Genomic DNA, 12055 nt, shown 5'->3' with positions numbered 1-12055 from the left:
ATTGCTGAAGTATTTTCAAATTGAAATAATGAAAACTAAATAGTGCCTTTGTATTGTGGAGAGAATTAAAGAGGGCGAGTGGTTGCTGCAAAAATTGATATAGGGATGTGCTAAAATTATCAGCTATATGGGGAGGGGGTTCTGTTATTAACAAAAATGAGCTCCTTAGTAAGATAAGTATCTGCATTTCTTTTTCAGATCTATTGATTTGAGTTTTTGTGGCTGCTCTTCTGAACTGAACAGGAGTGAATTATTTGACTGGCCGGCATTGGTCAGTTAGATGAAGCATGGCAGGAGTACTTTTTGAGGATATTTTTGATGTGAAAGACATCAACCCCGAAGGAGCCAAGGTAAGTGTGTGGATGTCATTTTGTTATTAACCAAACTTTGTAACTAATGTAACTTTTCTTACATTAGTTCAATGGCATTTCAGTTTCAGAAGACATCATAAGTTGCAACTTTCTGATGTTGAGCTATGTCTGAGTAAAGCAATGAAGCTCGATAATGCGGGTAATGAACGCATTCAATGTTCCGACCGCGTCTCATCACATTTTTGGCCGAACAAAACGGAAGTTGATCAAAATAAGGATTTCAAAGTTTGTAAATTGATTGCCTGCTATGTAGTAAAATCATTTTAAATTTTTGATTGAGGCGAAGCAATAGCGGGGCTCTTATTGGTCTCATTGTGGATGTTTACAACCCTGACAATTTTGATAGTACTGGTGCGCAGCCTTTTTCTTTTAAATTATCTGTTCAAAGGCGAACTTTCTGATGTCAATGGCGAACAAGAGTAATTTTGCTGTTCAAGTTGAGTGAGCGAAGTCTTAGTGCTCTAAGTTATCAAAGTTCCTTAGATATGCTGCTAATGGATCTTAGTATTAGGCTTATTAGTTTCCAATTTAGAGGCTAAATGAACCATGTTTATTGAATCCAATAAACTTGCAGAAAAAATTAGAACTTTTTTTGAACTTTAGAAATATATGAGACTGTGTCAAATTTTCTATTTACTTTTAACTAATTCAGTCTCAAAACCGGTCAGTTGGGTCAACTGTGGCTTTTCCGGTTATCTACCGGCTATGTTTGTTATTTTATTACTTGGTCCACTGATGGCAGGACCTGCTGGTTTTCTATAGAGGCATAAGAGAACATAATCTTTGTTTTCCGTGTATGGTTTTTTCACTTCGAATTTATTTGTTTTTAATTGCTCTCAAACGAAGTTTGTAGCAATTATATTAGTCCTGTCGGTTTTTTATGCGATTTTTCGCTTGGCCGATTTTTCGTCTGACCCATTTGACTTTTCGTCCTCAAAAATGGGATGAGCAGGCAGCGCCCAGCGGGCATTAAGTGCTCTTAAAGCCTTTCAGATCACTAGTCTCAAAGCTGGCGATTCACAGAAACTGCTTTGGAGACTCATACTTATGGTGTGAAGGGCTGTTCTTAAAGGTTGATGCTAGTGGTTATTAGTGAGGCTAGCTTTGGCTTATTTGAAGGGGTGTGACGTGAGCGGTGCGGGGGGGGGGGGGGGGGTTGGGGGCTACAACCCCCCCCCCCCCTCCCGGTGCATTCACCTCACACCCCTTCAATTAAACTTAAGCTAGCCTCACTAAACTGTAGCTAGCTACTGACGAAGCCAACCGCTCGCCTGACGTTAGTCCGTTATGTTTATAAATATCGGTGGACTTTTAGCCTGTTCTGTTTCTTGTTGCCTTTTCTTTTTAGTGTCATAAATGACCGGCATATTGACTTTCCTGTAAAAGAAAGGATGCTGCTCAATAGTTTTATCTATTTTGTTAATATTTCGTTTAATTAATTTTTCTGGAAACAATACAGAACGGATGAATTGAACGATGAAAGTTTCAACTACTGCGAGAAGAGAATGCCCGAATGGATGTCAGCAATGGCGCATCTAATACAATATCATCAAGTGAAACTTTAGTGGTTCATGGCAGTGAGGATGATGATCAAGTTGCTCGTCAGAAGAATACATTGACCAGAATGGACATTGAAGAATACTCGTCACTGTCGAATCAATTTGACTTTGAAATCTCAGTTTGCACATTTATTCTGACCATTTCTAATTTGAGATCAGTGCTATTGATGTCTGACTATTGTTCGTAATAAAGTTGTCTTTCAATCTCCATATCAAATTATTAATAGGTAGCATTGGTTCAATCGATTTCAGAGCTTGAATATTTTTTCTAATTAAGTGTTAAAAGAAAAACTATAGTTATGATTCTCTAAATTACAGTACGCTAAAAACCCAAAAAGGTTATTAAAAAACTACTTTTGTTAAATTTATTATCTTAACCATGTTTTTTGACTTGTTTGTGAAATCACCAACTAAAAGAAAATTAAATGTTTGTTTAGAAAAAGGCGAAAACGGATGGGTCAAAGAAATGAACTTAAGATAAAATCAAATGAAATGACAAGAATATTACTTTTTGCAACATGCTGCAATGCAGAACGGGTACCAAATCTTGAGCTGAGACAAAGATCTTTAAGGATAAGTGGCAATCTATGTTACATAGAATCTGTTCCGGGTGGCCAAACTCCACCAGGGTCAATTCTTTTAGAACCCATCCAAGATTGTTCGCTTTGAGTTGATTCCTCTCGATCCATTTAGACTTGAGAATTGTTGACAACGGTTCTTTTACGAGTCGCCTGTGGCGATTGATCAACTGCTGCACGATTTGAAGTTGACTGGATTGTTGGTATCAAATTTCCTTGATGGCGAACAGCTGAATGGAGGACTGATCAGAAATTGATCTTGATTGACTGATCAGTCATCTTCGTGTCTGAAAGTCTGAAAAGTGTGCGATATTTGACCGCGGTCTTGAATAAAAATTGCTTCACTGCTGTGGACGAGAATTGTTTGCACAACTTCTAATGGTAGCCCTCCTGAAACTGGACTTGAACGAGCGGAGTTTTAAAGCTGTATGTATCGAGCATGCGAGATACGGGCCAAATAGGCACCGATAAGGTGGGATAATTTTCCCTTTCATGACTGTCGCTGCAAGAGATTTTAAAATTTTGTTGTCAAGACTTAGCACATCTTAAGCTCTCCTGATATCAATAATTGTTTTGATGTTGTTGCTGTGAAGCAATACTGGTTGGCAGCACCGCTTAGTAAGGCGTCAAGAGTGGTATTGCTTTTATTTATGATACAGATTGTTATCAGATGGGCAACGCTGACAGTCGAAAAGCAGGTTGTATTGATTTTCAACGTTTTCGTTTTCTGTTGAAGTATTCGAAGAAATAGACGTTGCTGTTGACAAAGAAAATTGAGTCAAAGTTGCTGAGAATTGTCTAAAGAAGCCGTTTTGGACTCGAGTTTTGCACAAAATACAAGGAATTTGTTGCCTAATGCTTCAACTGGCTCTGATTCTAGATGAACGCATACACGATGGGCATGAAACAATTACACATTACCTATATTATTAGCGGGCCAGATGATTTAATTTTTTCAATCTAAAGGTCGTCTGGGACAAAGTAAATCTTTCCCCAAGAACTGAAGATGGCGTTTTAACATGAAATGCGTTGAATATACAAAGCTTGCAGTTAGAATGAAACTGTATGCATCGTTTTAGTTTATTGTGGTCTGTAAAACAAACCCTGAGTAAGTTTTATTTAATATTTTCTAAAAGTTCATATCTTCAACTGTGAAGTGATTTTTTCTCGCAGTTTGTTTACTTTGATACAGGAGATAGAAGAATTCATAAGAAAAAATTAAGAGAAATTTAGATAAAAAATTCAATCCACCTTGCTCTCCTGGTGGGTAACTAATGGAACTCGAAAAATCACAATGTTTTATGAGCACCTGGTTGCCTATTCCTCTGGAGAGAACAAATTTTTGAGGTACTATAACCAAAAACCTATTGGGTAATAACCAACCTGTTTGGAGGAAATAGAATATCGAAAAAATCTATCGATGCAGAGTAATCAACCGTCTTTGTCAGGTGCAGTGAAAATTTGTCAGATTTGCGTTCCAATTTTTGCATATCAGGGAATTAAAAGGTAGCAGCAGTACTCGGGGGGGGGGGGCACCAAAGTAAATCATGCTTTGCTAATATGCCGATATAAAATCAAGTGTTTTTAGTGTAGGTTCTCAATTTTCAACAGTTAGGTATGCGATAATTTGCTGCAAGCAGAAAAGATTAGTTTTTTCACCAATTTTTGATCGGTTTGGTTTCACTTACCTCTCTGTTTGAGATTATGGTTGATGTGTAACAGACTTTTTTATAGAAACTTTACATAACTGCTTGAAGAAAAATATTACTGAAGAAAAATTTGTCTGAAGGGGAAATTTGGCCTCGAATATATTTCGTCTCATCTTTGAAAAACTTGTACATCAACAGTAATTCGCACTGAAATAAAAAATTAAGACAGAAATCAAATCAACTATTTATTTGGTCGTCACGTCACTACGAAAGGTAGTGACGATTTTCCCTCTGTTTAGTTTCCGCAGAATGAGGTTTTAAACATTTTATCTCTAAACATTTCCTCCCGATTTTCGTCCATGTTTACTACCTTGCAGGTGTTTAGTTTGATCGAGTGTCTCGACTTCACTGTGACTCGGAGAGTTTCAAGATGGAGTTGATTCTAGATGTGAACACACAGATCTACCCAGTGGATTTGGGTGACAAGTTCCGACTCTCCCTTGTCACCACTCTCAGGGAGGATGGAGGGGTTAGTTAGCATGCATTAATGACCATTTAAAGCCCATTGATGCAATTATGGTCAGATATTTCTCTATTTGTGAACAGGTTCTGCTTTAAATTGCCTGTTTATCCTTGATGAATCAGAATTTTTAATAGCCGCGAGGCGATAGCGGTTATTATTGGGGACATCGTCGTTTTTAACAATCCAAGAATTGGATTGTGTTGGCGCTCTGTTTGTTTTGTTAATAGCCGCACAGCGATAGCTGGGGCTATTATTGGCCTTTCCCTTTTCCGGCTTTTTACAATTAAAAGAATTTGAATTGTATTGCGGCGCTGTCTTTTTTAAGATCTGTTCACATATTTTCATGATTTTTAAAGTCAAATTGGAGTAGTGATTATGGTCACGCCGAAACAGGAAGTGGAGCGAAAAAGCGAGTGGTTTTGTGGCGCGAATTTTATCGCTCTAATTTTAAAGTAGAGTGAGGAAACGGTGTTAAAAATTCGCTTTCTAGCTAGTGATTTTTTGTTTACATGCGGCAATTGCACTTTGATTTTTAATAGCCGCCCTCATCTTCTCAGCCGGCTATTATTGCGCTAGTATTTTTTTTTACTTCGTCAAACTTTTTTTCGCTTTACCATTTTGCCGCTTTTTCGACATTTTGCGTGAAATCTTTATGACTTCTCTAGGCTAGTTTCTCTCCTCTCTCATTCTGCTAAAAGTGAATTTGAACATCAGTTGCTAAGCAAAGCAATTCAAAATGAACAGAGTCGGTATAAAAAATTGAAGTCAGAAATAGAAACGGGATAAACCCATAAAGCCCAATTTTAGATGCCCGCTATTTGAACGTCGTTCCTATAAGTCTTAGTTACCACCTCTAATGCTCATTGGTGTTGATAGTAGCCCCTGTAGCCTCTCTCTAAGAAACAGAAGTATGTTCAACTACGAAATGCCATCAAAATAAATCGGACTTAAAACATATTTTTGTACAAAAATCTTTTTTTTTCAATATATTCTATTCGTTCAATCCCAATCATGCTTATTGGAATCAACGGCGGCAATTTTCCGGCAATCTGCCGGGTATGTTTACAGTTTTTTCAATTTTTTTGGATCGATTTTTTTTAAATGGTTTTCACAATCCATTCACAGCTCATTCTAGGCCTAGTATTTTGTTTGAATCAAATTTCTATTTCTCGCTAGTCGTTTTTTTCGTTCACATGCGGCATTTCGACATTGATTTTCTGTTTTTTTTTTGTTTTTATCGTATTTTTAAATGGTTTTCCCAATGCACTCATAGTCCGTTCTAGGTCTAGGTTTTCTGTTTAGTCAATGGAAGTTCTTTGAATTGTACATCAAGACTTGTCCTGCTATCTTTTTTATTTCGTCGTCAAGATTTTTGTTGCGACCATATGACGTCACAACCACTTCAAATCTGCTTTTTGTTCGTTCGTTCATGCAATTTCAACTGAATTGCGTACGTGACGTCATTTTTCATTTTTGTGGAGCCATTTTTTGTTCATTCGTGTGATTAAATTTTTGGTCAAACGTGACACACCTCACTCTAAAAAATGACTTCCTCACTCTGAAAATGAATTTTGTTTACTTTAATTCAAAGAGATAAGGTCAAGTGTGTGTATGTCACTCTAATTGAAGGTTATTTAAGAGCAGCTAATAGAAGCAGCAATAAATTATACAGATTCTTAATCAAAATATAACATCTCAGCATTTGATGAAAAATTTTAGTTTTCGTCTTTTGTTCTTTTTTTTATCTTTTTGAGATTGCAAGTCTACAAAGCTTTTCCGACCATTTTCTGGTAATCTGCCAGCTATGTTCTTTGTAAGATGTTTTAAACCACTTTTTTCATGACTTTGAGCTTTCAAAACTGGATAAACAGGTAAAGCTCAGCGGGTATCAGGTTTCATTAGAGGCACTTAGGAGCGATTAGTAGTGCTTCATGTGTTTGTGGTGAAGCTACTGGGAAGGCTATATTTCAAGGTTAAAGGGTCATTTGTTTTTTGGGCCCAAAATGTTGCAATTTTTGGCTTTTTGTCTTTTTCGACTATTTTGTACTAGTCTAAAATTGAGGGTTGTAAAAATTGATGAAGGCCTTTTGTAAGAAATAATTACTTTTTATTACCATTTGAAGAGCTATATCTTTTGGTACTCGAATCATAAACACAAATTTATACTAATATTTGAAGTTTTTAACGTTTTTGAATGGTTGTCTTTTTTTGAGTTTTTTCGGCCTAGGTATCGAAGATTTTTTTCAATGTTTGATAATAATTCACTGAATAGTTTCTAGTGGTAATGGATTGGTTTCCAACATTTTAACATCACGAGTTGTAGCAATTTTTTAAATAAAACTTGCGATTTTTTTGCAAATTTTAACTTTTATTGTTATCTAAGTTTTTTCAGCCCCAGGAAAACTCCTAGGGTTTGATAATAATTTAGTGAAAACTTTATTGGCCAATGATTGGTTTTCAAGATAAGATTTAAATTTTACAAAACTAGGCAATATTTTGATAAAACTTGCAATTTTTAAGTTTTGTGAAAATGTTTCATTTTTTAGGTTTCGCCAACCTCAAGGGGCAAAGAACCTTCTCTGGTTTGATAATAGGTTACTGCATAGCCTCTATTGGCAATGAATTAGTTTTCATTTTTTGTTATTACGACTTTTAGCAGTTTTTTTCACCAGCAAGTTTTTCGGCGCCATGGTCCCAAGAATCTCCTCTAGGGTTTGATAATAAGTTACTGCAGAGTTGCTAGATGTAATCGATTAGAAATCAAATTCTTAACAACACGATTATTGGTAGTTTTTTATTAAAATTTATTTTTTTAAATATTTATACTTTTTATCATTTTCATTAGCTTTGAGCCAGTGAAACTATTTACGGATTGAAATATTGATACTGAATAGTCTCTGGAGACATGAAATGGTTCTGAAAACGTTATAATTACGAATTTTATAAAGATTTTAGAATTCGGAATTGTTTTTCAGTTTTAGGAAATTTTGACCTTTTCTGAGTTTAGCAATCTTTGCTGGCCAACGAAAGCTTTTAAGGATTGGTTACATGGCAGAACTCCAGAGACCAAGAACGGTTTTGAATATTTTCTTTCGCGAAATTTAGAAACTTTCAAAATTTTGCTTTTCACTTTTTTTAAGCATTTGTCATTTTTCTCGTTTCTCTACCTTTTATCAAAGATCTTGCAAGTCTGTGCGTGAGTTAATGCGGATATTGAGTTATATCAGATTTGATCTTCGGGGCAAAAGCTTCAAGAGTTCTAGCAATGGTTGTTTTGTTTAGTTGGTTGGATTACTTTAGTTTCTTTTGAGATTGTCTTTTTGACTAGGATTGTTCAATTGAACTGCTGGTCAGGTACATTAGTTCTTATGTTCTCATTCAATTCTTTAGATTGTGTTTCAGAACTTGTCCTGCCATGTTTTTTAATTCGCCGTCACCATGGATGATTCTTGGGACCTGACTTCTTGGAATTGACTTTTTCAATTTCAGTGATTTCTACTGCTTTGCAGTTAAAATGTGGGTGCGGTACGTCATTTGTTTTGCTTTTAGGTCAATTGCGTGACTTACGTCACATAAAAAAATGACTTCTGAAATCGGTCAATGATTTTTAAGTTTTATGAACATTTACTGGTTAAAGGCCAATAGTGTGCATCTAAGTAGTGCCTATAGAATATGCCCTAATTCTTGCGTATAATATTAATTTTGAAAAAGCTCCATTAGGGTTTTTTCCTTATGGAGCGTATATGTCCCACTAAAATGAGAGTCCGAATCTAACCAAAGAGTGGAGTGGTCTATTAAAGGACTGGTAATCAATCTGTCTATCTTATTTCTCTAGTTGTTTAAATTCATGGAAGGCCGCAAACGTTTATGGCGGCTATTTTCCGGCAATCTGTTATGTTTCCTAATTAGCAGAGCATCACATTGTAGTTTTTCTCCTTGTGGCTACTAATTTTGAGGGATTGTGTGCTTTGGCTCAAATTTCTATCTGTTGGCATATAGCTTAATGTTGCCCTTAGTTTGCTTTTTAAGACTGTGCTAGTTTGTAACTATTAACTTTGAAATTAATCTATTAAAAATTTCTGTTATCTCAGAAATGAGCTACATTAAGCACTGCAAATATTTGCCTATCGATGCTTCAGCTTATGGGCAATTAAGGTTTTACTAAGACCGCTGGCTTCATTTCAATCAATTAACAACTCGATACGTTGAAATACACTAGTCTAATATATAGATCCTGATTATTTATCAAACTTTTGTAGACTCGCAGCTGAAAATGTAGATTTTGAACATTTTTTAAGGCTGATGACGGTGAATATGATCCAACAGACTCTACACCCAACAGAGCTAACAGTTACGAGTATGTGATGTATGGGAAAGTATACAGGATAGAGGATGGGGCCACTATGGCATCTGGAGGGGGAGGGGACAACCAACACTCCCCCAAATTGGCAGCATACATCTCCTACGGAGGACTTCTAATGAGGTACAATCAAAATGTCACGCCCACTTGGGAACATAACCTTTTGATTAACTACCTTGATGAATAAGATAACTTTTGGTGTTAACTTCGGTTTGGTTATTTTTGAGAATTATGAGGATATGTGCATTGGTGGGTACGACTAAGATCCCGGAACGGAAATGTACGTGCATCTGCTCGAGGCACTTACAAATGTTGAGCGACGTTTAAATATTTCTGATACAAGAATGTGGAGTACTGCTTGTGATTAATTGAAAATTTGAGATTTACACTAATGTTAATTAACTGACCGGATTTGTACGGTGTTCAGATATGTTCGAATTTGTGTTTTTTTCAGGTTGCAAGGTGATGCGAACAACCTGCACGCTTTAGAAGTAGATCAGAGAGTCTATCTGCTCATGAAAAAACTGGCTTTCTAATATTAGTCAAAGTTGCTTTTGCTGCCTGTTTACCCGTCAAGAAGGAACTTCGATGGAGGAAAGGAAAAGAGATTTCTGTTCAACTGATTAACTGAATTGACTGCTGAGTATTTTTTCATATTTATGCTTAATTTGTATTTGAATTCAGTTTTTTCTGAAACAACCGTCATTATTTTCATAAATTGTTCTATTTAGGCATTACTGTACGGCTTTAAGTGTTTTTATTTTTTAAAAATACATTGACTCTAAGCAAGGATAATGAGCAACGATGCGAATCAATGTTTGTCTAATTTGAAGGTTATTGTAACGACAATTAAAGGTACAAATTTTCTAACGTTTGAAGGTTTGCAGCAAAGATACATCAGTCAAGCAGACAGCAGGAACTCAGATTCGAAAATCGTTGCAAACGGAAATTGTTACACGCCTTTAGAATGCGGAATCGAGGCAATGGAAAGTAAATGGTGTATCTGACTCTTCTGGAGGCACTGTTGCTACGTAGACAACTGACACTCGCTACTTTCACTCGAAACAAATTCCGTGTGAGCATTCATAAACCGTGATGCGCTAAGGTCCAGTGGTTCTGAAACCGTTTATTGTTGCCATAAGCTGCTGGGACTGCTTTTTTAGAACTATAAGTTTTTAAGCGCATCGGAATAATTACCTAATGCATGATCAAATTGTTACCGAGGTTTGAGCCTAGATTTTATGAGATACAAGGTATTAAAAATTGGGCTTTTCCATGCAGTTCAGCAAAAAGTTATAAATTTAAGACAAGGTGAACTTGCTTTTTTGGGCAAAAAACTGTTCCAACCCACATGTCAGCACCACAAAAAGATAACCATGCTCGAAATATTCAAATATAGCGTGCATGTGTTGGTGTCCCTCATGTTCAGTCATTTCACCATATTTTGCTGCGAAAGGTACATTTGCGCGTGTAAGCTTTCTCGAGAATTTCTCAAAACTCAACAATGCTCAAAACAAAACTTTTACAAGTTGGGACCAAAAATTTGTACACCACCCCCCATTTTGGGAAGGGAAAAGCTGAGCAAGCCGAGGTTATATCACACGGTTAGGGTAATCTCTAAGCTATTCATGAACCCAACAAACATTATGGCATCAAACCCACAAGTGTGGCTATTAGCACTTATCTATATCTATATATTAATTCTAACTCGAATGCTATGTCAACATGTTTAAGCTCCTAAACTTCACATGTTTCAAAGCCCCTTAAACACACAACACAGCATTATGCATGACTCTTGAGCGTCATATGCGACGTGGATTCGAATCGGTCTGTTGAGTTCTATCAGGGTATAAAAACGTCGCAAACCACTAGGCTAAATCCCTTGCATCTATATATTAATACAACGTAGAGAGAGAGCCACTGAGCACCATGTTTTAAAGGCCTTCAAACATTCGGCTTGGCAAAAGGAAGGATGGGTGGGATTTGAACCCGGGTGTATTTGGTAAATTGTGGCCTTCTCGACAAATTATAAAGGGCTGGGGCGCGGATCTAACAACTTTTTATTACTAGAGTCTAGTTATATGGATCCCTTTTGCGCCTACGAATTTTTTTAGCAACTTCTGCTCTTTCGCCGCTTTCATCTTCTTCCATGGACTGTGTTTGTGTATACTAAATGTGAGAAGAATGACTGTTTGAACGGAGCCCGCCCTTGACTTTTGCTCTTTTCTTTGAAACTTTTTGCTTCATCTATTGAAAGTGGAAGCTGGCTATTGTCATGAAAAACCTCCCCGTTCAACAGACCTGTTAATCGAGTGAAATTACATACATACTATCGAGAAGCTGCTCTCCCCAAGGCTTTCGAACGCACTAACTGGCAGGTCAGATTTGATGTCCACTGGTTTCTTTAGAATCATTTCTGAGTCTACTTTAAACCCAGAGAATTGTCATGCAATATTAAATGTTTGATAAAAAACGTTTAATTGCCTTTCAGTAGTGGCTAACTTCGGTTCGTTTTCATTTACTAATGTTAAACACAGCATCGGCGGCCGCCAGCTTGCAAGGGCACTTCAAGAAAACTTTTGATAACGCAGAAAAAGATGTTGATCTGACAGTTAATCCTTTTTGTACGAGCTACTGGCGACGGTATCAACCAGGCTGAAGTTCAGGAGCTCCAGAAGAGAATTTTTGACATTTCTACTGATGTCAAAAAATTGGTTGTGAAGTTCAATGCCTCCGCCTTGATCTTTTTTATCGGGATTAACGTCGATCCTTTACACCCCGGACTGCATGACCTGGTTACGGGCTCATGATGAACTATCAGCTCTCCTGAGACGTAGGAAAAGCAAAACGGCAAAGGATTGTGCCGAGACTCTTTGTCACAAAACAGCGAAGGTCTTCAGGGAGGCGGAGACAGTCAGTCAGACGCCGGTGACGAACACAAGCACCGTTCCTGTGGAGACTGCAGTGGTCAACAAGGCGGAAACTGGTTCGACGAATGAAAAGCCCGTCAAGAAA

At 37.0% G+C, this 12055-nt stretch overlaps 1 protein-coding gene across 2 annotated transcripts in view; it reads left to right on the top strand.

The window, feature by feature from the left end:
• LOC142342638 (DNA-directed RNA polymerases I, II, and III subunit RPABC3-like) overlaps positions 1-9739 on the top strand; it is a 569350-nt gene extending 559611 nt beyond the window's left edge. For both annotated transcript variants that reach the window (XM_075394071.1, XM_075394070.1), the window contains exons 2-5: positions 197-350; positions 4543-4686; positions 8979-9163; positions 9495-9739. In XM_075394071.1, coding sequence (XP_075250186.1) covers positions 288-350; positions 4543-4686; positions 8979-9163; positions 9495-9576 — 474 coding nt within the window. In that variant the 5' untranslated portion in view covers positions 197-287 and the 3' untranslated portion in view covers positions 9577-9739. The remainder of the gene's footprint in view (positions 1-196; positions 351-4542; positions 4687-8978; positions 9164-9494) is intronic.
• Positions 9740-12055: the final 2316 nt, after the last annotated feature.

The sequence above is a fragment of the Convolutriloba macropyga genome, chromosome 7 (genome assembly GCF_964194025.1).
Source record: "Convolutriloba macropyga chromosome 7, txConMacr16.3, whole genome shotgun sequence".
NCBI classification, from domain to species: Eukaryota; Metazoa; Xenacoelomorpha; order Acoela; family Convolutidae; genus Convolutriloba; species Convolutriloba macropyga.
Note: the sequence above shows the minus strand (reverse complement) of the source record. Positions and strands in the feature narration are given on the sequence as shown.